At 47.6% G+C, this 27,732-nt stretch overlaps 1 protein-coding gene across 1 annotated transcript; it reads left to right on the forward strand.

Moving 5' to 3' along the window:
- On the forward strand, positions 1–27,627 carry LOC120637997 (RING finger protein 17-like; the record flags this gene model as incomplete). Its single annotated transcript, XM_039911078.1, is given in 11 exon segments — positions 1–77; positions 2,653–2,951; positions 4,485–4,667; positions 5,415–5,604; positions 7,663–7,828; positions 13,543–13,733; positions 15,170–15,311; positions 20,341–20,494; positions 22,323–22,438; positions 26,778–26,898; positions 27,368–27,627. Coding segments are annotated over 11 exon segments (1,824 nt in total), but the record flags the coding sequence as incomplete, so codon positions are not given.
- Positions 27,628–27,732: the final 105 nt, after the last annotated feature.

Consider the following 27,732-nt stretch of genomic DNA (forward strand, 5'->3'; position numbering starts at 1 on the left):
ATTATCCAGACTCTTAAATCTGGATTTGAGAGGGAATTGTCACAGGTGAAGTCTTTGAAGTTCAGGCATCTTGCTGGGTAAGTCGCAGTGGTATGGGAAATAGTAGTAGTCATAGAAGAGATAATGTTTATTAAGCACTCACCTTGTGCAGAGCATTGTTCTAAGTGCTGGGGAAGAGTATACAAATGGGAATTAGACATGAACCCTGTCCCTCGAAGGGCCAGGAGTCTAAATAAGCAGCATGCCTAGTGGAAAGAGCACGGGCTTGGGAGTCAGAGGACCTGGGTTCTAATCCCAGCTCTGCCACCTGTCTGCTTTGTGATCTTGGGAAAGTTACTTAACTTCTCTGTGCCTCAGTTACCTCACCTGTAAAATGGGGATTAAGACTGTTAGCTCTAGATGGGACAGGGACTGTGTCTGACCCAGTAGACCCTTGTATCTATCCCGTGCTGATTATTATTGTTATTATTATTGTTATTATGAATAATGGTGGGAGGGGAATACTTGAGAGATAAATTGGAAGCCTAAGGGATAAGGTCAGATTCGCAAAATAAAAACAAAAAGGCAGTAAGGATCTGTGATTGGAGGAGTGGAATTTCAAGCTCCTCATGTTTGAGTCCACAGCAATGGCCACCGTGGCCACTAATAATAATAATAATGTTGGTATTTGTTAAGCGCTTACTATGTGCCGAGCACTGTTTTAAGCGCTGGGGTAGACACATGGGAATCAAGTTGTCCCACGTGGGGCTCACAGTCTTAATCCCCATTTTACAGATGAGGTAACTGAGGCACAGTTGAAGTGACTTGCCCAAGGTCACACAGCAGACAAGTGGCAGAGCTGGGATTCGAACTCATGACCTCTTACTCCAAAGCCCGGGCTCTTTCCACTGAGCCACGCTGCTTCTCTAGCCTTCCTGAGATTTTAAGGAGGCCTCATGCTGCAGGTGGTGTTGTGTTTCCCACTGGGGTCATGGAAAGCAGGATGAGTTGGAGTCTTTTTGATGGTATGGAGGGGAGCTGGTACCAGTTCTTGGGAAGACAGCATGGCTGGTGCACAGAGCATGCTGGTGCGGGCAGAGTTTCTCAGCCATGGTGGAGGACCACAGAGGGCATGCAGGTGAACAGACCCCAAAACTTTAGGTAGTACCTAATCACTGGAGGTAGGGATAAATAGTGCTCTTCCTTTAATGAGACATGCAAACCAAAAACTAAAGCATGCTGAAATCAGTGAATTGATTGGCATTTAAGATACACCTTAATATTAGTTAGAGGTTCAATAAGAATTCTAATGAACTCAGTTATATGATTAAAAGTTTGGGGGAAAATAGAATATGAAGAACTTTTGAGGGAGGGATCTTCTTTTATGATGCCAAAGTAATTGACCAGAAGGAACTGAATTAGCCCAATTCATAGAGTATATGGAACTCATAAGAGCACAGTTTATAGTGGATTTTTTAATGTATGCATAGTTGTGTAGGTGTAATGATTACATCCTTAACTGATCTGCTTCATCTAGTGTGGCTTGATTTAATGCTTGTTGTGCCCTGCACAACTTGAAGGCACTTCTCCAAGAGGCCTTCCCTGGTTTAAGCCCTCTTTACCTTTTCTTCAGCTCCCTTGTGCGTCTCCCTGAACTTGCACCCTGTATTCATCCCCCCCCCGCAGCCCCACAGCACTTATGTATATATCTGCAGTTTATTTATATTACTATCTTTCTTGCCCTCTAGATTGTAAGCTTCTTGTGGACAGGGAGTGTGTCTGTAATATTGTTATATTGTACTCTCCCTACCACTTAGTATGGTGCCCTGCACACAGTAAGCGCTCAGTCAATACAGATGACTGACCTGCTGTTGGTCCAGTGGAAGAGAATCAGTTACTGATAGTTGTAGCCCAGCTCTACCCGACTCGTGGATCTCTGGCACGGCACTGCCACAGTGCTGCGGGCACTTCAGCTGTCGGCGGGCCCTGCTCGGACCACACTTTTGCCTACCCATCCCAGGCAGGAACGAGAAAGTGCCAGGGTTGTGCTGGCTGAACAGTTAGCACTGGAGTCTTTCCTTCCCTCGGGGTCTCGCTGCTGAAGTGTCACCCAAGGCTTTGGCTCATCTGATGTTCCCTCTGGGGAGTGTTGTGTGTCTCTCCCTCCGCCCTCTTGTCTTCCGCCTGCTTCCTCTCTATCCCCTCCTCCCTGTGTAATAATTCCTAGTATGAGGGTTTTCCTGGAACATGGTTCAGTTTATCTGCCAGAGTGCTTTCCAGAATTCTATTTTCAAGAACTCAGTCACAGAAACCTTCACATGAATAAGTGGAAGTCTTGGGTCCCAATCTGCTGCAACTTCTAGAGGGAAAGCAGAGCTATTAGTGGGCCAGTTGACTCTAGGAACTCTGGAGGAAATATACTCCCTCAGAGAGCTCGGACGAGCAGATGGCAGCAGGCCTCACCCGTGATCCCGTGATGAGGCCAAATCTCTTACTTTGTACCTGTCAACCCACAACTTTCACTGATGCACTTCTGCAAAGGCCCAGGTCAATCAGGCCTTATTGACTGTGGTGTGAAAAGGAGGTGACAGTTGTCCATAGAATCCATTCCAAGGATCCTGCTGGATCATGTGAAAACACCCTAAATCAGACTTTCCCCCCCCGCCCCAACAGATTTTCCATGGAAGAAACTGGAGTCGTGGGAGGACATATTCCTCAGTGCATTGAGGAGAAGGAAGTTTCCTATTCTGACCCTTTCATACCAGCAGAAAGTGATGAGTTGGACCCAACTGAGTTAGGTGAAGGAATTCCTCTGCAGCCTGAAACCGATGATGGGAATTCAGAAAAAATGATGAACATCCAACCCCGAGACTTGACCTTCAGATCTCTGCTCTCCAAAATGACTACTTTACCTGAAGCATCATGGGATCCTGATGTGATCGTCGAAGAAATAATTGACAGTGACCAGGAAAGTGAGTTGAATGAGAATTGCATTGATCACATGCTTGATTGATTAAAGAAAATGGAGGATGGGGTAGCAGGTTGCCTGCAGAATGTGCTAGAGCTTGCTGCTGCCCAGACCCTGTTCTATTCTTTGGCTGCTCCCAGAACATGATACTCTGCCTCACTCTGAGAGCTGTGACCCAGGCAGCCTTGATCAAGCCCCCTGGTTCGCTTGGCCTGCCCTTAAGTGGAGTTGTTTCTGTGACTCAGAGCTTCCCCAAGCTTCCCTCAAAGCACCTGTAGTTTTTCCCTAAGGCCCCACAAGTCCCTGGAACTGTCGAGGCTGAGTTAGGATGGCCCATCATGACTTTACTTCTAGATTGGAAACTTATTGGGGGCTGGGAATGTGTCTACCAACTCTCTTATATTGTACTCTCTCAAGCGCGTCGTCCAGTGCTCAGTAAAGACCAGTGATTGATTTATTTGTCTTCTCAGACCCAGGATTCTTGCCACTTCAGGGCTGTATGTTGCTATTTCAGTCACAGTGGCATTTATTGAGTGCCTACTGTGTGCAGAGCACTGGACTAAGCACTTGGGAGAGTTCGATGGAGTTGTCAGTCAGTTGTATTTATTGAGCACTTACTCTGTTCAGAGCACTGCACTAAATGCTTGGGAGAGTACAATAGAGCAATTTAACAGACACATTCCCTGCCCAAAATGAGCTTACAGTAGAGAGGGGTATACACGATTCAACCAGACTGGTAATACAAGTGTCTTCGTTAACAGGAATAGTGCACTTTAATTTTTTTGTTTGTTTTGGCAAATCATGCTTCACAGATTATCCCATGGAGGCAGAGGCAAGTAGACAGCCAAAATCTTTCCAGGAAAACTCTATTTCTTCTGGACAAAGAGGACATAAGTGTTTCCCCGTTTTTTTTGTATTAAAGAATCACTTTATGGGATTTAAAGGTTTTGAGTGGTTTGTCACACTTGTGACCTTTTTGGGGTTAGTCAATCAATCAAATTTATTGAGCGTTTACTGTATGCAAAGCACTGTTCTAAGCCCCTGGGAGAGTATAACATAACAGATTTGGTAGACAGGCTCCCTGCCCATAACGAGTTTACAGATTTTGTAATGTTTCTTAAAACAAGGTCTGAGTAGTCTGCAGATTGCCTTATCAAGCAGCACTCCTGCATTTCATATATATTTGTTGTCTCAATAGAAATAGTTGGTATTTGTTAGGTGCTTCCTTACTCTGAGGTACTAAGCACTGTACTAAATGCTGGGGCTAATCCAAGCTAATCTGATCGGATACGTTCCCTGGACCCAGGTGGGGGTCACGGTCTAAGTGGGAGGGAGAGGGGGTATTTAAAGCTCATATGCCAAATGAGGAAACAGAGACCCAGAAAAGTGAAGGGACTCTGCCAAGGTCAAACAGCAGGCAGGTGGTGGAGCCGGGAGTTAAACCCTGATCCCTTGCATCCCAGGCCCGGGCTCTTTCCACCAGGCCCCGCTTCATTCTGTTTAATTATGCAATCCCAATTCATTCTTCTCTGTTCAGTTAACAGGGAGCTCTCTAGCCCACCCGCTCAAGAACTAGTGATTGTAAGCTATGTTGTACATCCCTGCCACTTCTATGTTCGGAAGTACTCACTAAGGAAAATTGCAGCAAAAATGGAAAAGAACCTGAATCGCTTTTGCAGCATGAACCAATACCCCAGTCCTTCTGAAGTCTTGGAACTAGGTAATTAAAGCAATTTTTCCCAAAACCTAGGAATTTTAGTATTCTTTGGTGCAGCAGAGTTAGACAACAAAAGCATCTCCTGGTGAATTTTATAATAATAATGATGATGATGCTAGTAGTCCTTGTTAAGTGATTACTGTGTGTCAAGCACTGTACTAAAGAGAGGGGTAGATTCGAGACAGTCAGGCCGGACCCAGTCCTTGTGCCACGTGGGACTCACGGTCTAAAGGGGAGGGAGAGCAGGTATCAAATCCCCATTTTCCAGATGAGGAAACTGAGGCCCAGAAAAGTGAAGTGACTTGCCCAAGTTTACACAGCAGAGAAGTGGAGGAGCCCAGGAGTCACAGTCCCCTGCTTCCCTGACTCAGGCTCTTTGCACTAGGCCACTGCTTCCACAAATAAGCATTTTTTATGTTGTTTGTTTTTTTCTGGGCATTTCAAGAGTGCTAGAAAACTGGGGTGCGATTTGCATGACAATCATGTGATCGATCTCAATTTCCCAAGCAGGGACTTAGTTGGGAAAAAACGTTGTTTTCAGTCCCTCCAGATAGAAGTATTTCAAAAGACTTAGTTGGAGTCCTGTGAAACATTGAAGATTTGAATTTGAGGATGGCATTGCCCATTTTGAGGCCCACGATCCCCTCTCATTTTGTGCCCGGTGAAGAAATTACTGGACGAAAAGATGAATAATTATGATGTTACCATCTGAGATCTCTGGTTTAACTTTTTTTTACTCTAATCTTTTAGGTGCAAGAGTATTTGTTAACAGTAAGGAAAATGGAGTGTGGTGCCGGGCGACTGTCACCGGGCTGATTCCACTGGAGGGTAAACATGTGGAGCAATCCCATGGTCCAAAGAAGTACTCCATCGGTGAAATTGCAGTGCTGCAAGTTTACATGATTGATTTTGGGAATACTGAAGTCTTCATTATCCCAGGGTAGGAAGGAAATTTGGTTGTCTTCGTGTGTTTGTTTAGAGAGGAGTAAAGAAGGGAAAGGAGATTTGGGGAACTCCTTAACAGCTTTCCAGTTCGGAGGCAGAAGCTTCTCTTCAAATTTTACCATTGTTATTGTTCCCTCTCCATCACCTGGCGAGCAATTATGTCATCTTGCATTATGTCAGTAGGCGTTTATGCTGTTTCAAGTGGGCGGATTAGGAGAACGGGCATCGCCCATGCACACGGCTCTGTACCTCTTAAGTGCTTGACGCTCATCCCACCCTCGGCCCCACAGCACTTAGCTCCATATCCTTACGCTCTCCCGTTTTCCTTTTTGGAAGTTCAGTGAATCAGTGATATTTGAGCACTTACAGAGCACGGTACTAAGCATTTGGGAAAGTACAGTACAACAGAGTTGGTAGACCTGTTCTCTGCCCACAATGAGCTTGCTTTTGTTTTTCGTGTCTGTCTCCCCTTCTGAGCTCCTTGTGGTCAGGTGTCGGGTCTACCGACTTGATTGTATCAGTTTCTCCCAAGTGCTTAGTACGGTTATCTGCACGCAGTGAGCGCTCAATAAATACCTTTGGTGGTTGTTTGATTAGATAACTCTATGGGTGGTTTCTCTGTTTTCTCTAATAGCTAGCGCAGTGTGATTGGGGGCATACATGAGCAGAAAAAGAGGGTTTGCTTCATTGAAAGATCAGATTATTTTTGGTAAATTGAATTCACTGTCATTTGGCTGTTAGGCTTTTGACTCCCTGAAGCTCATCTCTCCTCAACTCATCTCTCTCATGCATCCCTCATTTTCAGTTTTGTCACCAGAGGCTGCTGGTTCCACCTCCACAGCATTACCAGGGTCCTCCCTTTCCTCTCCATCCAAAACGATGCTATGCTGATCCAAGCACTGATCCTATCCCGCCTTGATTACTGTATCAGCCTCCTCGCTGACCTCCCTGCCTCCTGTCTCTCCCCACTCCAGACTGTACCTCGCTCTGCTGCCCGGATCATTTTTCTTAAAAATTGGTCAGTCCACATCTGCCCACTCCTCAAGAACCTCTGTGGGCTGCCCTCTCGACTGTCGGCTTGTCGTGGGCAGGGAACGTGTCTACCCCCTCTGGTGTGTTGTTCTCTCCCAAGCCCTTAGTCCAGTGCTCTGTACACATTCAAGGGGTCAGAAAATACCATCGATCGATTGCCCACCCACCTTCATGACCAAGAGAAAGTCTTTCCTAGTGGAGTGGGCTGGGCCGCTGGGGGTGCCCCCCTAATAATCACTCCGGAGGGCTGTGACATCTACTGCTTTTCCCCCTTTGAGCCTCGGGCCAGGTGCTGTGTTGGCAGCGGCGGCGACCTCTGGTTTGCAAGCAGTGATTCTCAACCCAACCCAGGCTTATGTCTGGATCCAAGTCGAACGGTTGGGAAGGAATGGAAAGAGGACATTTTTCTCTCTGAAGCTTGGAGTGCCACAAGTGCCCTCTGAAGCCACAAGTGGAAACTGTAGCTCACCGTTCAGAAGAGCCAGACGAGGCACCAACCCCAAAACAGGAAAGCCACAAGCTAGTTAGGCAGTGTTTTTGATGCAGCCTTTGGCCACAGTTTTACAAAAGCCATGGTCTCTGCCATTCTAGAGTCCCTCATTGTCGCTTTGGAGTTTAGAGATCTCTACGGTGACCCGGTCACCAGAGAAAGAATGGCAAAACGGAAAGGGTAGAGAAGGGACCGGATCGATGGTGGAGACCCTGAAGTGACAGAAACCAGTTGAACCACAGAGCGGCAGGAAGGGCGGTGATCGGAGTCCGTTTGCCGCCCTCCCGCCGTCTGTGTGCGTGCGTATGTGCATGCATCCCTGCGTGTGTGTATGTGTGTGTACTGGAGGGCAGATAGTTGATAGTTTCAGTAAAACTGTACCTTTCAGGAAGGTATCTGAACAGTCCAGCAAAACCTGTAGGATCCTGGAACATATTTTTGGGATGGGAATTTCCCGTGTTAGGGGATGGGAAGGTTTTTTTTCCTCTTCTGTTTCCAACTGGACCCATGCTATTGGTTTATTTTCATTAGGGCTAGTGATGACCCCTTTATCCCTAAGCATCTGACTCTGAGCTATGCAGTGGTGGATGCCCTTTGCCTGGTGATAAGAAAGCCTGATAATTGCAAGAAGCAGCTGAGAGTTCGAAATCCTTTGGCGCTGAGGTGCACCCTGAAGGACCTGGTTCCACCATATCCAGTAAGTAAGAGATGAGTGAGCGTTTCTTAGAGTTGCTGATTGCGGGGGTGGGACAGGTACCAGGGAAACACCTGTGAGGCTGCAGAATGATGCAGAGAGAACTCCTCTGCGTCCAGAGTTGAGGAAGATTTGAGCAGAGAGAGGCTAATAACCCTCCCATTCATTCATTTATTTCCATCTGGGGGAATGAGAAGGCTGGGGCATTTTTCTCATCTTCCAGCACTCGTTCATCCGGAGGCAGCCTCCTCGTTCTGGAGCCGGAGGAGCTCTCTCAAGCGACTTGAAACAAGATCCATCTCTGGGCTTTCCACTTTGTAGCTCACCACGTGTGTGAGGTCCTCTCCTCCCTTCTCTCTTTCTACCGCCCACCCCGCACGCTCCGCTCCTCTGCCGCCCACCTCCTCACCGTCCCTCGGTCTCGCCTATCCCGCCGTCGACCCCTGGGTCACGTCCTCCCACGGTCCTGGAACGCCCTCCCTCCTCACCTCCGCCAAACTGATTCTCTTTCCCTCTTCAAAACCTTACTTAAAAATCACCTCCTCCAAGAGGCGTTCCCAGACTGAGCTCCTCTTCCCCCTCTACTCCCTCTGCCATCCCCCCTTTACCTCTCTGCAGCTAAAGCCTCATTTCCCCTTTTCCCTCTGCTCCTCCACCTCTCCCTTCCCATCCCCACAGCACTGTACTCGTCCGCTCAACTGTATATATTTTCGTTACCCTATTTATTTTGTTAATGAATTGTACATCGCCTTGATTCTATTTAGTTGCCATTGTTTTTACGAGATGTTCTTCCTCTTGACGCTGTTTAGTGCCATTGTTCTCGTCTGTCCGTCTCCCCCGATTAGACTGTAAACCCGTCAAACGGCAGGGACTGTCTCTATCTGTTGCCGACTTGTTCATCCCAAGCGCTTAGTACAGTGCTCTGCACATAGTAAGCGCTCAATAAATACTATTGAATGAACAAACAGACCGAGTTGGTCTGATGTCCAGTGACGGCCACCCCATGCCCTTTTTGCCTCGAGATAGAAAACACAGATGTAGTTCTGTGGCTCGGTTTGCTTATTGCATTCAGAACTTGTAAAGTTGGCCAGTACCATGTGCCGCTTCTCTATTCCACAACATAAACTTCTGTCAGCATCTCTTCGGTTAGGTTGGTGAGGAGATTGGAGGGGGTGTTGATCTACGGTGCCCGCTTCTCTGTAAGTTGCTTTCTCTGTAAATTGCTTTCTGATCTCAGTCACTCTCTCATCAAGTCAGTCTCGCTGTCTTCTCCTGGTGGCACCCACAATCTTCAACACTGCCAGGTAGCAGAAATCCCCTAGGAACCCTCAATTGCTGATCACATCGGTAGAAGTAGATGGAGTTTCTTGCCCCGTTGGGGCCGCTGCTTCGATGAAGCTGCTTAAGTGACTTTGCCGTTTGTGATTCTCCCAGAGTTTGATGCCAGGCTGGCCAGGGTGGCGTGGATGCCACTCTGCACTCCATTGGCAGTACTGCTGCTATGTGTGGCTCTGAGCGCCCGACTCACCCTGACTACTGTAAAGGTTCACTGTGCACCAAAAAGAAAGGTGTGTTTCCTTTTCAAAGAGTTTGCTGTCCAGATCTAGCCAAGCTGTGGTCTCTTGAATCATTTCCTCCATGAATCTCCTCAGAAGTTCCCAACCTGGCCCTTTGTAGGAGGGTCAGAATGGCAGAGTAGGTAGAGCATGGGCCAGGGAGTCAGAAGGTCATGGGTTCTAATTCCAGCTCCTCCACTTGTCTGCTTTGTGACCTTGGACAAGTCATTCAGAAGGTCATGGGTTCTAATTCCAGCTCCTCCACTTGTCTGCTTTGTGACCTTGGGCAAGTCATTTCACTTCTCTGGGCCTCAGTTACCTCATCTGTAAACTTGGGACTGAGACTGTGAGCCCTACGTGGGACAGGGACTGGGTCCAACCCAATTTGCTTGTATCCACCCCAGCATTCAGTACAGTGCCTGTTGCATAGTCATTGCTTAACAAATGCTAGTTACTATTAATAGTATTGTAATTATCATTGTGAATCCCGAACCTCTCTGGGGTAGTGAGGAAAGAGCACGGGCTTGGGAGTCGGCGTTCTGGTCCTGACTCTGCCACTTGTCTGCTGTGTGACCTTGGGCAAGCCACTTAACTTCTCTGAGCCTCAGTTACCTCATCTGTAAAATGGGACTAAGATTTTGAGCCCCATGTGGGACAACCTGATTACCTTGTATCTACCCCAGCGCTTAGAACAGTCCTTGGCACATAGTAAGTGCTTAACAAATACCATACAATTATTATAATTATTATTATTACTATTATTATTCCTCTCCTCTCAGACATCGTGCAGGCTCTGCTGAGCCCATTTCCTTTCTTAGCATAGCTTGTGGCATGGAGAGTGGTTTCAGAAGGGCCTGGTGAAGAGTGAGTAAATTTGAAAAATGCCTGTTGAATTTGTTCCGGATGCCAAGTTTAAAGGATGGTCTACAGCTCAGAGATCAGAGATAGAATGCAAAGATAGAATGCAGAGATAGAATGACCTGGACAGGCTGGAAAAGTCATCTGAGAAAAACAGGGTGGATGTTAATAGCAGCAAGGAAAAGGGTAATTCACTTAGGGAAGAAAAACACTCTCCACAAGTCTGTGTTGAAGATGAGTGGCCCAGTGGGAAGGGCCCAGGCCTGGGAGTCAGGGGCGTTGAGTGGGAAATCCGGTTCTGCCACTAACCTTGACTTAGGGCAAGTCACCTCACTTCTCTCTGTATCTGGGTTTCTTCATCTGGAAGATGAGGATTGGATTTCTGATCTTCATTCATTCATTTGTATTTATTGAGTGCTCACTGTGTGCAGAGCACTGTACTAGGCGCTTGGGAGAGTACAATGCAACAATAAACAGATACATTCCCTACGCACAACGAGCTTACAGTCTAGAGTGGAGGAGACAGACATTAATATAAATAAAATAAGGATATCAACATAAGTGCTCTGGGGCTGGGAGGGGGTGGGAATGAACAAAGGGAACAAGTAAGGACGACGGAGAAGGGAGTGGGAGAAGAGGAAAGGGAAGGCCAGGGAAGGGAAGGCCTCTTGGAGGAGATGTGCCCTCAGTAAGCCTTTGAAGTGGGGAGAGTAACTGTCTGCCACATTTGAGGAGGGAGGGTGTTCCAGGCCAGAGGTAGGACATGGGCGAGGGGTCATTGGCAAGATAGACGAGATTGAGGCACAGTGAGAAGATTAGCATTAGCGGAGTGAAGTGTGCGGGCTGGTCTGTAATAGAGTAGCGAGGTGAGGTAGGGGGCGAGGTGATTGAGTATTTTCAAGCCAATGGTGAGGAGTTTTTGTTTGATGCAGAGGTGGTTAGGCAGCCACTGGAGTTTCTTGAGGAGTGAGAAAACATGTCCTGAAAGTTTTTGTAGAAAAGTGATCTGGGCAACAGATGAAGTATGGACTGGAGTGGGGAGAGGCAGGGAAGCCAGCAAGGAGACTGATGCATTAATCTAGGCAGGATAGGATGAGTGATGGTATTAACTTGGTAGCAGTTGGATGGAGAGGAGAGGGTGGATTTTAGCTATGTTGTGAAGGTGGGACCGGCAGAATTTAATAATAATAATGATGTTGGTATTTGTTAAGCGCTTACTATGCCGAGCACTGTTCTAAGCGCTGGGGTAGACACAGGGGAATCAGGTTGTCCCACGTGGGGCTCACAGTCTTAATCCCCATTTTACAGATGAGGGAACTGAGGCACAGAGAAGTTAAGTGACTTGCCCACAGTCACACAGCTGACAAGTGGCAGAGCTGGGATTCGAACTCATGAGCCCTGACTCCAAAGCCCATGCTCTTTCCACTGCGCCACGCTGCTTCTCATTCTGATTTAGTCTTAGACTGAATAGGAGGGTTGAATGAGAGAGGATAATGCCAAGGGAATGGTCCTGAGAGACAGGAAGGATGGTGGTGCCACTTACAGTGATGGGAAATTCGGGGGGAGGACAGGGTTTGTGTGGGAAGATAAGGGGTTCTGTTTGCACATGTTAAGCTTGAGGTATTGGGAGGACATCCAAATATTCATTCATTCAGTTGTATTTATTGAGCACTTATTGTGTGCAGAGCACTGTACTGAGCTCTTGGAAAGTCAGTTCGGCAACAAATGGAGACAATCCCTACCCAACAACGGGCTCACAGTCTAGAAGGGGGAGACAGACAACAAAACAAAACAGGTAGACAGGCATCACTACCATCCAAATAGATAAATAGAACCAGAGATAAATGCACATCATTAATAAAATAAATAGAGCAATAAATGTATACAAATATATACAAGTGTAGTGGGGAGGGGAAGGGGGTGGAGCAGAGGGAGAGAGTAGGGGCAGTGGGGAGGGGAGGAGGAGATGTCTTGAAAGCCGGAGGAAATGGAAGACTGCAGAGAGGGAGAGAGATCGGAGCTGCAGATGTAGATTTGGGTATCGTCCACATAGAGGTGGTAGTTGAAGCCACGGGAGTGAATGAGTTTTCCGAGGGAGTGGGTGTAGATGGAGAAGAGCAGGGGACCCAGAACTGAACCTTGAGGGACAACCACAGTTATGGGGTGGGTGGTAGAGGAGGAGCCCGTGCAGGAGACTGAGAATGAACAGCCAGAGAGGTAAGAGGAGAATCAGGAGAGGACAGTGCCAGTGAAATCAAAGTCGGATGACACTTCCTGGAGAAAGGGTTGGTTGACCGTGTCAAAGGCGGCTGAGAGGTCTAGGATTGAGTAGAAGCCATTGGATTACATTCCAAGCGCTTAATACAGTATTCTGCACCTAGCGCTCAATAAATACTATTGAATGAATGAATGAACGGGTGACCTTTGAGGGCGATTTCTATTGAGCAGAGGGGATGGAAGCCTGATTGCAGGGGGTCGAGGAGAGAATTTGAGGAGAGGGAATCGAGCCCACAGGTGTAGACAACTTGCTCAAGGAGTTTGGAGAGAAATGGTAGGAGGGAGATGGGGAGTTAACTGGAGGGAGCCTTGGAGTCAAGGAAGGGTTTTTTTTCAGATAGGGGAGATATGATCGTGGTTGAAAGCAGTGGGAAAGGAGCCATTGGAGAGCGAGCAGTTGAAGATGGCTGTTAGGGAGGGAAGAAGGGAGAGGGCAAGTGTTTTGATAAGGTTCTTCTCCCTCCCCCTTAGTTTGTGAGCTCTGTGGGTCTGTCCTGATGATCGTGTATCTGCCCGATGCTTAGTAGAGTGCTCGGCATGCAGTAAGCGCTTAATGAATACCTCTTCGGTTGTTGTTGTTGTCGTCATCATCATAGCTTCCCTATTAAATCTACTTACTAACCATAGCCTTTGCAAACCATGTTTCATGCACTCACAGATGGGCATCCACGGAGGTTCTTGAGGACTGGGGAAACATGGCCTGAAGCCGAGGTTGGATCATGTTTCCAGGAGAAGGGGGTGGTCGACAGTGTCGAAGGCAGTGGGTAAAGAGATATTTTTGGGTAGTGCTTTCCTCCCCATTACAAGACTGCCTTAAATAAAGGTTTTTGTAAAAATCGGATAAGGCTCAGATTAGATTCAAATTTTAACACTGTTTATTTTATAATTTATCCAGATCTTTGGTTTAAAAGGACTATTGTTATCTCAAACCACTGGGTTGGAGAAGAAGTTACCCTGAGAAGAGACGTATTTGAACAAAATTGCAGCACCTTCTAAAAGACCTTTCGAATTTGACTTTTTTAATAGAATGAACATTGGGGAGAACATGCTAAAATACAGTTTTTGAAAATGGTGGAGAAGATGCCTGTTTTAATGCACATCTATAAGGAAGAAGGTGGTGTGTTTACTGTAGATCTGAAAAGACCTCCAGAAATCAAAGGGAGCAGCAGCGTGCCACTGTCTCTCAGAGACAAACTGGTTTTTACTGGAATAGCGAGGTACGTTACTTTGGATTTTTTTTCCCCGAAAAGACATGAGTTAGAACAGCAGTTTTCAAACTTTCAAGAGCCAAGGAAGCATTGCGTACCCTGTATGAGTAAAATTCAATTACTCTCCCTGGCTTGAATCGGTAAGCACACAACTTGCCTGCAAAGAGTTCTTTAGGGTATTTACATTTAATACTTTTAAGAAACAAACCCAGGAGTCAACTTTAGAGGTTAAAAAAGATGAGAAATCTACCAGTATCTTGTGTTTTTGTGTTCTCCCTAGTAGCGTGCTCCTTTAGCATTCAAGTGAAGTATGGACAGAAGGAGGGAGATACAGGAGGCAGGATCAAGTCAGCAGCTTGGCCTAGTGGAAAGAGCATGGGCCTAAGAATCAGAGGACCTGGTTTCTAATGCCCACTCTGCTAGTTCTATGAATCTATGATTCATGATTCATCTATTCTATGATTCTAGTTCTGCTTGTTCTATGACCTTGGGCAAGTCACTTAACTTTTCCATGCCTCAGTTTCCCCAGCTGTAAAATGGGGATTAAATCCTAAGCCCGCCAATTTAGACTTGTTCTCTTCCCCCCGTCCCCTCCCCCAGCCCCACAACGCTTATGTACCTATCTTTTAGATATTTATATTAACGTCTCCCCCTCATTCATTCATTCAGTCATATTTATGGAGCACTTACGAAGCGCCTGGAATGTACAGTTGGGTGACAGAGACAATCCCTGCCCAACAACGGGCTCAAGGTCTAAAAGACTGTGAACTCTAGACTGTAAACTCATTATGGGCAGGGAATGTGCGTTTAAAAATAAATAAATAAATGGTGGTATTTGTTAAGCGCTTACTATGTGCAAAGCACTATTCTAAGCACTGGGGGATACAAGGTGATCAGGTTGTTCCACGTGGGGCTCACAGTTTTAATCCCCAACAATAAACAGCAGCTTGAGAAGCAGAGAAGAGAGAAGCAGCGTGGCTCACTGGAAAGAGCCTGGGCTTGGGAGTCAGAGGTCGTGGGTTCTAATTCCGCCTCTGCCACGTGTCTGCCATGTGACCCTGCGCAAGTCACTTCTCTGTGCCTCAGAGACCTCATCGGTAAAATGAGAGTTGAGGCTGTGAGCCCCACGTGGGACAACCTGATCACCTTGTATCTTCCCTAGCGCTTAGAACAGTGCTTGGCACATAGTAAGCACTTTACAGATACCATAATTATAATTATCATTATTATCTTAGAACCTTACTTGGTAAGATGCAAATGCCTGTTTGAGAGAGAGTGGAGTGGGGGAGAAGTTCAGTCATAAAGTTGAGAAAAGAGGAAATCAAGGACAATTTCAAGTTTCAGTAATTTTGAACCAAGTCCCCTCACCAGAGGAGAGCAAGAGTTTGCCAGAAGGGGATTCCTCCCCTTGCGTTTGCTTATTCACTGATTGTGTTTCCGATTAGGATCCCGACACATCTGTCCCAGATGCGACATCTCACGACTCTGACCCTTGAGTATCGTCCCCCCAGTTTACCAAAAGTATCGACAGAAGTGACAGTTGTAGTTTGCCACGTAAACAGTCCTGGGGATTTCTACATTCAAACGGTAAGCCCACTGAAAGCTCCTCACTCTTGGCTTCAGAGCTCTTCATCCCCTTGCCCCCTCCTACGTCCCCTCCCTTCTCTCTTTCTACAGCCCACCCTGTACACTCCGCTCCTCTGCCGCTAACCTCCTCACTGGGCCTCGTTCTCGCCTGTCCTGCCGTCGATCCCCGGCCCACGTCCTCCCACTGACCTGGAATGCCCTCCCTCCTTACATACGCCAAACTAACTCTCTTCCCCTCTTCAAAGCCCTACTCAGGGCCCGCCTCCTCCAGGAGGCCTTCCCAGCCTTAGCCCTCCCTTTCCCTCTGCCTCCTTCCCTCCCCATTCCCCCTCCTCCTTCCCCCTGCTCTAGCCCCTTCCCTTTCCCACAGCACTTGTGTATATTTGTATATATTATTTATTATCTTTATTTTATCAATGATGTGTCTATGATTCTGTTGATCTCTTTTGATGGTATCAATGCCTGACTCCTTATTTTGTTTTTGCTGTCTCCCCCTTTTAGACTGTGAGCCCGTCGTTGGGCAGGGATCGTCTCTATCTGTTGCTGAATTGTACATTCCAAGCGCTTAGTACTGTCCTCCGCAGACAGTAAGGGCTCAATAAATATGATCAAATGAACGAATGAATTGAAATACTGTAGCATTTCAACAACTCAGAGGTAAAACTTAGGACTTGTAGGTATCAAAAGAATGCCCTTTTATCACATCTGTCCACTTTTCCTACATGGATCTTGGGAAATTGTGGAGGACTGATGAAGTCTCCCGCTGGGAATGACAGCCGGGCCTCGGTCCCGAGACCTCATTAGTGGCTTGTGCAGCACCACTCACCCTCTCTCGTCCCTGCTGGTCTTTTTCTCGCCAGGGCTCGGAGTGCAATCGGCCAGTAGGTGGGCAGGGATGCAGCACAAGTGGGAGGGACGGAGGGAGGGACGGAGGGAGGGACGGAGGGAGGGACGGAGAGAGGGATGGAGGGAGGGACGGAGGGAGGGACGGGGGGAGGTCCTTAGTCCTTGTATGGGCTCTAACCTCGCAAACTCTGAATTCCTACTCTCGCCCACAGCCTCCTCACCGGCCTTCTCTTTCCCCCTTCCTTGCAAAACAGTCTTTGCCCCCGTTGCCCCTCCAGCCCTCCTGAGCCCGTCGCTCTCTTGACGCCCCTCCACTCATCCCAGGCCCTCAGCCCCAATTTAACTGCCCCCCCGACCAACATCTACTCTCTTGGTGTATAAGCCTCATGTTTTCAACCCTGCCCTCCCTGCCCAACTCAGTTCCCGCCGCACTGTCCTTCTGTGGATCCCACAGCCATAGCCCTCGATAAACCTCCATGGTAGGTTCCTCCATCCCGGAAACCACTCTCTCCAATGTTACAGTGATTTCTGTTTTGCCAAATCTAATGGTCTCCATCCAAAAATATCCTCCTTAGTCTCTTGGGTCTTTATCACACAGTCCTCCTCTGCTTTTTTGTGGGGGCGGGGAGGAGGGGTTATAGTGATAAGGTCTTATTATGGTCCACGCTCTATCCTAAGCATTGGGATAGATAAAAGGTAATCAGGTCAGACAAGTGGTGGAGCCGGGATTAGAACATAGGTCCTCTGAGTCCCAAGTTTGGGTTGTTTCCACTAGGCCGTGCTGAGCCTCTTTTTTTTTCCCAAGGTATTCATTAAGCACTTACTATGTGCCAGGCACTGTCCGATCGCTGGGGTAGGTACAGGATTATCAGGTTGGACCCAGTCCATGTCCCACATGGGGCTCACAGTCTTGATCCCCATTTTACAGATGAGGTAACCGAAGCACAGAGAAGTTAAGTGATTTGCCCAACGTCGCCCAGTGGACAAGTGGTAGATGGTTCTCTGTCTCTCTCGGTGGCTCTTCCCTTGCCTCCCACTCTTTAACTGGGTGTCCTCAAAGGTTCTCCCCTGAATCCCCTTCTTTTCTCAATTTACGCTCACTTCCTCAGGGAGCTCATCTGCGCCCACAGCTTCAACTTCCACATCTATGAGAAGCAGCGTGGCTTAGTGGAAAGAGCCCGGGCTTGAGAGTCAGAGGTTATGGGTTCTAATCCCGGCTCCACCACTTGTCTGTTGTGTGATCTTGGGCAAGCCACTTAATTCTCTGTGCCTCAGTGACCTCATCTGTAAAATGGGGAGTAAGGTTGTGAGCCCCATGGGGGGCAACCTGATTACCTTGTATCTACCCCAGTGCTTAGAACAGTGCTTGGCACATAGTAAGCGCTTAACAAAAACCGTAATTATTATCTACATGGATGACTCCCTGATCTACCGTGCCAGCACCCAACCTCTCTTTCACGCCCTGCCATCTCGTATTTCCTTCTGTCTCCTTTTCATCTCTTCCTCCGTGGGCTGCCAGCACCTCAAGCTCAACACCTGCCAAAGTGAACACCTTTTCTTTCCTCCCAAATCTTGTCCTCTCTCTATCTCTCCCATCACTGTTAACACTCTCCCTGTCGCTCAAGCCCATAACTTTATCCTTGTCATTTCCCTCTCTTTCAACCCCCATATTCAGCCCATCACCAAATCCTGTGGATTCTCCCTGCACAAGATTTCTGGAGTCTGTTTTTTCTTCTTCGTTCAAGTGGCCATTCCGCGGGTCCAGGCACTTGTCCTACTCCATCTCAACTACTGCATCGGCTTCCTTGCAGACCTTCCTGCTTCCGTATCCTCTTCTCTCCTCCCAGTACATGCTTTACCATGTCTCCCAGATCATTTTTCTTATACATTATTCTGCCCGTGTCCCCTCACTCTGCCGAGCTCTCTCAATTGCTTTAGGACAGGACGAGAAGGATGAGGGGTTGGTTGTTGGGGGTAGGGTGGGGAGAAGAGGGAACTCCCATAACCTTGATTCCTCTCTCATTCAACCCACATAGTCAGTCCGTCACTAAATCCCGTCGGTTCCACCTTCACGACATCACTAAAATCTGTCCTTTCCTGTCCGTGCAAACCGCTACCACGTAATCCTATTGTCACTCATCCTATCCCTCCTGGATTGCTGCATCGGCCTCCTTGCTGACCTCCCAGCCTCCTGTCTCTCCCCACTCCATTCCGTACTTCACTCTGCTGCCCGGATCATCTTTCTACAAAAACGTCCAGGACGTGTCACCCCACTCCTCAGAAAACTCCAGGGGTTGCTCATCCACCTCTGCGTGAAACAGAAACTCCTCACTCTTGGCTTTAAAGCCCTCTGTCACCCTGCCCCTTCCTACCTCACCTCGCTTCTCTCCTTCTTCAGCCCAGCCCTCAGACTTTGCTTCTCTAATGCTAACCTTCTCATTGGGCCTTGATCTCGCCTATATTGCTGCCTGTCCCTCGCCCGTGACCTGCCTCCGGCTGGCAACATCCTTCCTCCTCAGATCTGACAGACAATTACTCTCCCCTCCTTCAAAACCTTAGTGAAGGTATATCTCCTCCAAGAGGGCTTTCCAGACTAAGCCATACATTTTGTCATCTCCCACTCCCTTCTGCGTCGCTCTGCCCTGCTTCCCCCCTTTCAGCCCCACAGCCCTTATGTACATATCTGTAATTTATTTGTATGGATATCTGTCTCCCCCTCTTTTTTCTGTAAGCTCGTTGTGGGCAGGGAATGTGTCTGTTTATTGTTGTATTGTACTCTCCGAAGTGCTTAGTACAGTGGTCTGCACACAATAAGTGCTCAATAAATACGATTGAGTGAATATTAGTAGTACTCATAATAGTATTTATTAAGGACTGGAGTTCAGTATTAATTTTCTATCAACAGTCTGCTTCTTCGTAGGTACTTTGACAACTCTTAGCCCTGAGGGACTTTTCAATATATTTCTTCCTCGTCATAATTCAGCATATTCTGTCTGTAAGCTACTTCACCATTGTTTTGGTTTTGTTTTTTCTTTGCATATTTTTACCTTTCCAACCAAATTACTAAACCTCTCCCTTCTATCTTACCCTTGCACTTGGATTTGCACCCTTTATTTACCGCTCCCTTAGCCCCACAACTTTTAAGTATATATCTTTAATTTATTTATATTAATGTCTGTCTTTCCCTCTAGACTAGGAGGAGGGTCACTGGGTGCCCCTTCCTATCCCATAGCCCTGTGCCCTCCCTCTCCCACTATCCTCCTCCCTGCCTCTCCCACAGTCAGGATCAGAAGCAGAAACAGCATGGCTTAGCAGATAGAGCCTGAGCCGAGAGTCAAACGGTCATGGGTTCTAATCCTGGCTCTGCCACTTGTCTTTTCTGGGACCATGGGCAAGTCACTTCACTTCTCTGGGCCTCAGTTCCCTCATCTGTAAAATAATAACAACAATGATAATAATGGTATTTGTTAAGCGCTTACTATGCGCTGGGGGGATACAAAGTGATCAGGTTGTCCCTTGTGGGGCTCATAGTTTTAATGCCTATTTTACAGATGAGGTAACTGAGGCACAGAGAAGTTAAGTGACTTCCCCAAAGTCACACAGCTGGTAAATGGCGGAGCCAGGATTAGAACCCATGCCCTCCGACTCCCAAGCCCGGACTCTTTCCACTGAGCCACGCTGCTTCTCAAAATGGGGATGAAGACTGTGAGCTCCACTTGGGACAGTGACTTTGTCCAACCTGACTTGCTTGTATCCACCCCAGGGCTTGGTACATTGTGTGGCACATAGTAAGCATTAACAAATGCCATAATTATCATTACCGGACTGTAAGCTCATTGTAGCCAGGGAAGGTGTCTACCAACTCTGTTATCTTGTACTTCCCCAAACGTTTAGTACCATGCTCTGAACACAGTAAGCGCTCAATAAATATGATTGGTTGATTGGTAGATTGATCATAAGTACCCACCCTGAAATGAGAATGAGGGAAAACAGTGCTGGGCAAAGTTAATACTGAGTGGGGAATCTCATTATTTTGCTACTTTGAGATTCGTTTAATTTTGCACATCATGTTTTTGTGACAGAATACCGTGTTGTTCAGGTGGTCTTAAATTCTGTTTCTTTTGATAGTTGGACCCCGGGGGTCATATAGAACCAAGAAAAGCCTCTCTTTTTTATTACTTAGGTTGACCGTTTAGGTTTTTTAGTGTTCCTGAGGAGGATTAAACGAGCATATGACAATGAAAATAGAGAAAATCTTGAATTCCTCTGCCCAGTTAAAGGTCAAGCCTGCATAGCTAAGTCTGCAGCTGGAACTTGGTACCGGGCAGAAGTCACTGGTAAGTAAGTGATTTCTTTGAAACTATACCAAAATGTGATTAGGTAAAGTTGGGTTTTGCTCATAAGGATAATGACTTTAAACTGCCAGTTGTTTTAAAATAGAGTTTGTTTGTGACCCTGGGTGTTATGGGTATCTACACGTTCCCTAATTCAAGCTGTCCAGTCCCATTAGTGAAGTACCGTGGCTCAGTGGAAAGAGCATGAGCTTTGGAGTCAGGGCTCATGAGTTCGAATCCCAGCTCTGCCACTTGTCGGCTGTGTGACTGTGGGCAAGTCACTTAACTTCTCTGTGCCTCAGTTCCCTCATCTGTAAAATGGGGATTAAGACTGTGAGCCCCACGTGGGACAACCTGATTCCCCTATGTCTACCCCAGCGCTTAGAACAGTGCTAGGCACATAGTAAGCGCTTAACAAATACCAACAATATTATTGGTCAGATCCAGTGTCATGAATTATAGTTCATTTATGACACAGTTGGTGTGACCCACTTTTCTTCATGTACCAAAGAAACTTTGCCTGTGGTTGTGACGCTTTGAGCTTGCCCTCTTGTACCTTCGATGTGGCACTCCATTTGCCAGCCTCCTGAAATAATTTTTTTCTTTCACTTAAATCCATTCTGTCTTTCTCAGTACAAGGTTGGACGTTGTGCTGCCCGGGAAGCAGAACTTAGAGATCTCTTTCAGCTCTGGTTGTGCATACTTTTATGCTTGTTTCTTGTAATAATAATTATGGTATTTGTTAAGCACTTAGAATGTACCAGGCACTGTACTAAGCGCTGGGGTGGGTACAAGCAAATTGGGTTGGACACAGTCCCTGTCCCACATGGGGCGCACGGTCTCAACCCCCATTTTACCAATGAGGAAACTGAGGCCCAGAGAAGTGAAGTGACCTGCCCAAGGTCACACAGCAGACAAGTAGCAGAGCCGGGATTAGAAGCCATGACCTTCTGACTCCCAGGCCCGTGCTCGATCCACTACGCCACGTTGCTTCTGTTAGAGTGCAAACTCCTTGTGGGCAGGGAACATGTCACTTTTGCTCTTTGGCACTTCCTAGGCTCCTAGTAATAAATAATAATACTCATACTAATACTGGTGTTTGGTAAGGGCTTACTCTGTACCAAGCACTGTAGTAAGCGTTGTGGTAGATGTAAGATAATCAGGTCCCCTGAGAGGCTCACAGCCTGAGTAGGAGGGAGAGCAGGTATTGAGTCCCCATTTTGCAAATAAGGGAACTGTGTCACAGAGGAGTGAAGTGACTTGCCCAAGGTCTCCCAGCAAGTATGTGGAGGAGCCAGGATTAGAACCCAGATCTTCCGACTCCCAGTTCTTTGCTCTTTCCACTAGGCCATCCTGTTTCTCAGCACTGCACCGCACCAAGTGGGTTCTTTGTAAATGCTGTTGCTGCTCCTGCTCCAGCTCCTGTTGCCACTCTGTACTGCTGCTGAAAAGCAATCAGTGGTATTTACTGAGCACTGAGTGCATGCAGAGCACTGGACTAAGCCCTTGGGAGAGTCCAAGATGGTAGAGTTGGTATACAACCTTGGGTTGGATGGATACAGTCTTTCCGTTGCTCATTTTCACCTGGCAGTTGGTCTGCTTTAGGCATGTGGTCAGTCAGTTAATCAGTCAGTCGTATTTACTGAGCACTTACTGTGTGCAGAGAACTGTACTAGGTGCTTGAGAGAGGACAAAAACAACACTGTAATGTAATTTCACCATACCTCAGCTGACTTCAGTATGGTTTATACTCTATAGTATTCGTCTCCCTCAGCCTTAGCTCTAGGCACCCGTCTTCAGTTATTTAAATCGAATTCTGTGATTTCTAAAGGCTTGCCGGCACACCAGGAACTGGAAGTTATCGATGTTGACACTGGCCGAACTGCAAGAGTGGCGCTCCAAGACATACGTCCCGTAAAGGATGAGTTTTTGAGTTCCCCCAAAAAGGTGAATTGGATGATTAACTTTGAATGCATTTTAGCTCAAACGAAAGGTATTGGTTGGAGATTGTTTTGAAGAACGCTGTTGCCCCCACGGTGATTTCAGTCGGCCAGAAATTCGCTGATAAATGGCATTTGCTAAACCCTTACTTTGTGTCAAACATCTCACTGAGCACTGGGGTTGAAGCTCTGAGGCCCAGAGAAGTGAAGTGACTTGCCCAAGGTTACACAGCAGAGCTGGGATTAGAGCCCAGGCTCTTTCCACCAGCCCTTGCTGCTTTTCAGTGAACTTGGAGCGGCCCTTGTGCTGAGGACGGGATCGATCTCCAGATTTCTTTAAATTTCACCATCCTGAGGGGACCGTGCTCTCGAGAGAAAGAAGGCAGCTGAGCTTCTGGGACTGCAGGCCGAGCAGGGGCATGCTTCCTCTCTCCACTCATTTGATACTTCTTTCCTCGGGGCCACCCAAGTTTGGCGAGTGCAAGTCCGGCGATCTTCCCGTGCAGCTGAGTAGGAAACTCCAGATGCAGAGCAGTTTGGGCCTTGGGGGGTGAGGGCCCAGGCCTAGTAGGGTCACTTTATGGGAGTTCCTTAGGCTTATCGCTTGCCTGGGCAAGTCCCCGGTTTGAAGCCCAGCTGCACCAAGGCGTGCCAAATGTCGCTCCCCAAGGTGCACGAAAAATCCCTTTTTTACCACTACGTAAAGATATCATTGTAATGATAATAGTGATGGTGATGATGATGATGGTTGTTGTTCAGTGTTTACAATGTGCCACCCACCATCCTCAGCTCAGGGCTAGAGGCAAGATCATCAGGCCAGACACAGCCCCTGTCCTACATGGGGCTCCTAGTCTGAGTTGGGAATGTTTTCTTTTGAGTCTTAAGGCGTGCCTCGGTACCCTGAGATTTCAAATGAAAGAACTTTAAGAGAAATAGCTGAGTGATGGCGAGGCTCACCTCGGACAGTATTAGTCACATTTGTTTTTCCAAAATTTTGTTTCAAATCTCAGCCTGCCTTAGGGACAGTAATGCATGGAACGATATTCCCAGGTAGTTGGTTTCAAAAATACTTGTAATTGTTCTGTATCCTTAGATTCAATAATATTTATTGAGCGCTTACTCTGTGCAGAACACTGTACTAAGGCTTGGAATGTACAATTCGGCAACAGATAGAGACAATCCCTGCCCATTGATGGGCTTACAGTCTAGTCGGTGGAGACAAACAGACAAAAACAAGACAACTTAATAGCAATAAATAGAATCAAGGGGATGAACACCTCATTAACCAAAGAAATAGGGTAATTAAAAATATACACAAATGAGCACAGTGCATGGGGTGGGTGGGGAAGGAAGAGGGAGAGGAGCAGAGAAAAAGGGGGGACAGAGGCAGCAGAGGGAGCAGAGGGAAAAGGGGAAGCTCAGTCTGGGAAGGGCTCTTGGAGGAGGTGAGCTCTCAGTAGGGCTTTGAAGAGGGGAAGAGAGTTAGTTTGGCGGAGGTGAGGAGGGAGGGCATTCCAGAACAGCGGGAGGATGTGGGCCAGGGGTCAACGGCGGGATACGTGTGAACGGGGGACAGTGAGGAGGTGAGCGGCAGAGGAGCGGAGTGTGTGGGGTGGGCAGTAGAGAGAGAGAAGGGAGGAGAGGTAGGAGGGAGCAAGGTGATGGAGAGCCTTGTAGCCTAGAGTGAGAAGTTTTTGTTTCATGCGGAGGTTGATGGGCAACCACTGTAGGTTTTTAAGGAAGGGAATGATATGCCCAGAGCGTTTCTGCAAGAAGATGATCCAGGCAGCGGAATGAAGAATCGACTGCAGCGGGGAGAGACAGGAGGAAGGGAGATCAGAGAGAAGGCTGACACAGTAGTCTAGCCAGGATATAACGAGAGCCCATAGCAGTAAGGTAGCCATTTGGGTGGAGAGAAAAGGGCGGATCTTGGCGATATTGTAAAGGTGAGACCAGCAGGCCTTGGTGACGGATTGGATGTGTGGGGTGAAAGAGAGAGACGAGTCAAGGAAGACACCAAGGTTGTGGGCTTGAGAGACGAGAAGGATGGTCATACCATCCACAGTGACAGGGAAGTCAGGAAGAGGACAGGGCTTGGGAGGGAAGATAAGGAGCTCAGTTGTGGACATGTTGAGTTTTAGGTGGCGGGCAGACATCCAGGTGGAGACGTCCTGGAGGCAGGAAGAGATACGAGCCTGAAGGGAATGGGAGAGGACAGAGGCAGAGATGTAGATTCATTCATTCCTTCAATAGTATTTATTGAGCGCTTACTATGTGCAGAGCACTGTACTAAGCGCTTGGGATGAACAAGTCGGCAACAGATAGAGACAGTCCCTGCCATTTGACGGGCTTACAGTCTAATCGGGGGAGACGGACAGACAAGAACAATGGTAATAAATAGAGTCAAGGGGAAGAACATCTGGTAAAAACAATGGCAACTAAATAGAATCAAGGCGATGTACAATTCATTAACAAAATAAATAGGGTAACGAAAATATATACAGTTGAGCGGACGAGTACAGTGCTGTGGGGATGGGAAGGGAGAGGTGGAGGAGCAGAGGGAAAAGGGGAAAAAGAGGGTTAAGCTGTGGAGAGGTAAAGGGGGGATGGCAGAGGGAGTAGAGGGAGAAGAGGAGCTCAGTCTGGGAACGCCTCTTGGAGGAGGTGAGTTTTAAGTAGGGTTTTGAAGAGGGAAAGAGAATCAGTTTGGCGGAGGTGAGGAGGGAGGGCGTTCCAGGACCGCGGGAACGTGGTCCAGGGGTCGACGGCAGGATAGGCGAGACCAAGGGACGGTGAGGAGGTGGGCGGCAGAGGAGCGGAGCGTGCGGGGTGGGCGGTAGAAAGAAGGGAGGAGAGGTAGGAAGGGACAAGGTGATGGAGAGCCTTGAAGCCTAGAGTGAGGAGTTTCTGTTTGGAGCGGAGGTTGATAGGCAACCACTGGAGTTGTTTAAGAAGGGGAGTGACATGCCCAGATCGTTTCTGCAGGAAGATGAGCCGGGCAGCAGAGTGAAGAATAGACTGGAGCGGGGCGAGAGAGGAGGAAGGGAGGTCAGAGAGAAGGCTGACACAGTAGTCTAGCTGGGATATAACGAGAGCCCCTAACAGTAAGGTAGCCGTTTGGGTGGAGAGGAAAGGGCGGATCTTGGCGATATTGTAAAGGTGAAACCGGCAGGTCTTGGTAACGGATAGGATGTGTGGGGTGAAAGAGAGAGACGAGTCAAGGATGACACCGAGATTGCGGGACCGAGAGACGGGAAGGATGGTTGTGCCATCCACGGTGATAGAGAAGTCTGGGAGAGAACCGGGTTTGGGAGGGAAGATGAGGAGCTCAGTCTTGCTCATGTTGAGTTTTAGGTGACGGGCCGACATCCAGGTGGAGATGTCCTGGAGGCAGGAGGAGATGCGAGCCTGAAGGGAGGGGGAGAGGACAGGGGCGGAGATGTAGATCTGCGTGTCATCTGCGTAGAGATGGTAGTCAAAGCCGTGAGAGCGAATGAGTTCACCGAGGGAGTGAGTGTAAATGGAGAACAGAAGAGGGCCAAGAACTGACCCCTGAGGAACTCCAACAGTTAAAGGATGGGAGGGGGAGGAGGCTCCAGCGAAGGAGACCAAGAATGACCGGCCAGAGAGGTAAGAGGAGAACCAGGAGAGGACAGACTCCGTGAAGCCAAGGTGAGATAAGGTATGGAGGAGGAGGGGATGGTCGACAGTGTCAAAGGCAGCAGAGAGGTCAAGGAGGATTAGAATGGAGTAGGAGCCATTGGATTTGGCAAGAAGGAGGTCATGGGTGACCTTAGAGAGAGCAGTCTCGGTAGAGTGGAAGGGACGGAAGCCAGATTGGAGGGGGTCTAGGAGAGAATGGGAGTTAAGGGAATTCTAAGCATCGATTGTAGATGACTCGTTCTAGGATTTTGGAAAGGAAGGGTAGTAGGGAGATAGGGCGATAACTGGAGGGGGAAGTGGGGTCGAGAGCAGGTTTTTTTAGGATGGGGGAGACGTGGGCATGTAGATTTGTGTGTCATCTGCATAGAGATGATAGTTGAAGCCGTGGGAGCGAATAAGTTCACCAAGGGAGTGAGTGTAGATGGAGAACAGAAGAGGGCCAAGAACGGACCCTTGAGGAACCCCTACCGTTAGAGGATGGGAGGGGGAGGAGGAGCCTGCAAAGGAGACCAAGAATGAATGGCCAGATGTGCTTAGTTGATCTCACTGGGCAACTGGGCAACTTTTAAAGAGTCAAGATTTTGCATAGGTCTGTTTCACTGAAATGCCACTTGATTTTCATTCTCTTTGCAAAAGAGATGGCTTTCTGTTATATAACAATAGGAATTTTATTTGGCATACAGGCAATTAAATGCAAACTGGCCCTTATTGAACCTGCTAACAGGCTGATGCTTTGGAGTAGAGAAGCCAAAGAAAAATTTGAAGAAATGGCAAGCAATGAATTTTTGATTTGCTCAGTTACCAGTAAGTTCTCGCTGTGCTGGTTTCTCTCTGAATCTCTGTGCACACGTGTGTGTGTGTGTGTATGTGTGTGTGTGTGTCTGACGGTGAGAGTTTTTGGTCCTTGACTCTGTTTAAAATCTTGACGCTGTTTATTGCCATTGTTCTTGTCTGTCCGTCTCCCCCGATTAGACTGTAAGCCCGTCAGACGGCAGGGACTGTCTCTATCTTTCAATAGTATTTATTGAGCGCTTACTATGTGCAGAGCACTGTACTAAGCGCTTGGGATGAACAAGTCGGCAACAGATAGAGACAGTCCCTGCCGTTTGACGGGCTTACAGTCTAATCTAGTCTATCTGTTGCTGACTTGTTCATCCCAAGCGCTTAGTACAGTGCTCTGCACATAGTAAGCGCTCAATAAATACTATTGAATGAATGAATGACTCTAGTGCTACTGATTTGAAAATGTACATATGTTTTACTGTTTTTGTAGGAATTTTGGAAGATGATGTGCTACTTGTTGAACTTTTTCACTTTCCCCGTGTTCCTGAAATGAAGGCTTTTAGTATTAATAACAGGCTGGTCAAAGAAGGCGTAGCCTGTTACACACCGGGGCAAGTACAATACTTCTCTTTTTCTGGGAAGGAAATTTTGGCCAAGTTTCCATCACTTAAATAGACTTCCACCACTCGCCCCTCCTAAAATCACATCTCTTCCAAGAGGCTAAGCCCTCACTTCTCTATTTAAGCCCGTTCTTCCACGTTACCTGTGCGCTTGAGTTTGTATGCTTTAAGCACTGTGATAGTAACCCCTCCCCCTGAGCCTTACAGCACTTATGTATATATCCATCTGTAATGG

This window comes from Ornithorhynchus anatinus, unplaced genomic scaffold (genome assembly GCF_004115215.2).
Source record: "Ornithorhynchus anatinus isolate Pmale09 unplaced genomic scaffold, mOrnAna1.pri.v4 scaffold_93_arrow_ctg1, whole genome shotgun sequence".
Taxonomy (NCBI): Eukaryota; Metazoa; Chordata; class Mammalia; order Monotremata; family Ornithorhynchidae; genus Ornithorhynchus; species Ornithorhynchus anatinus.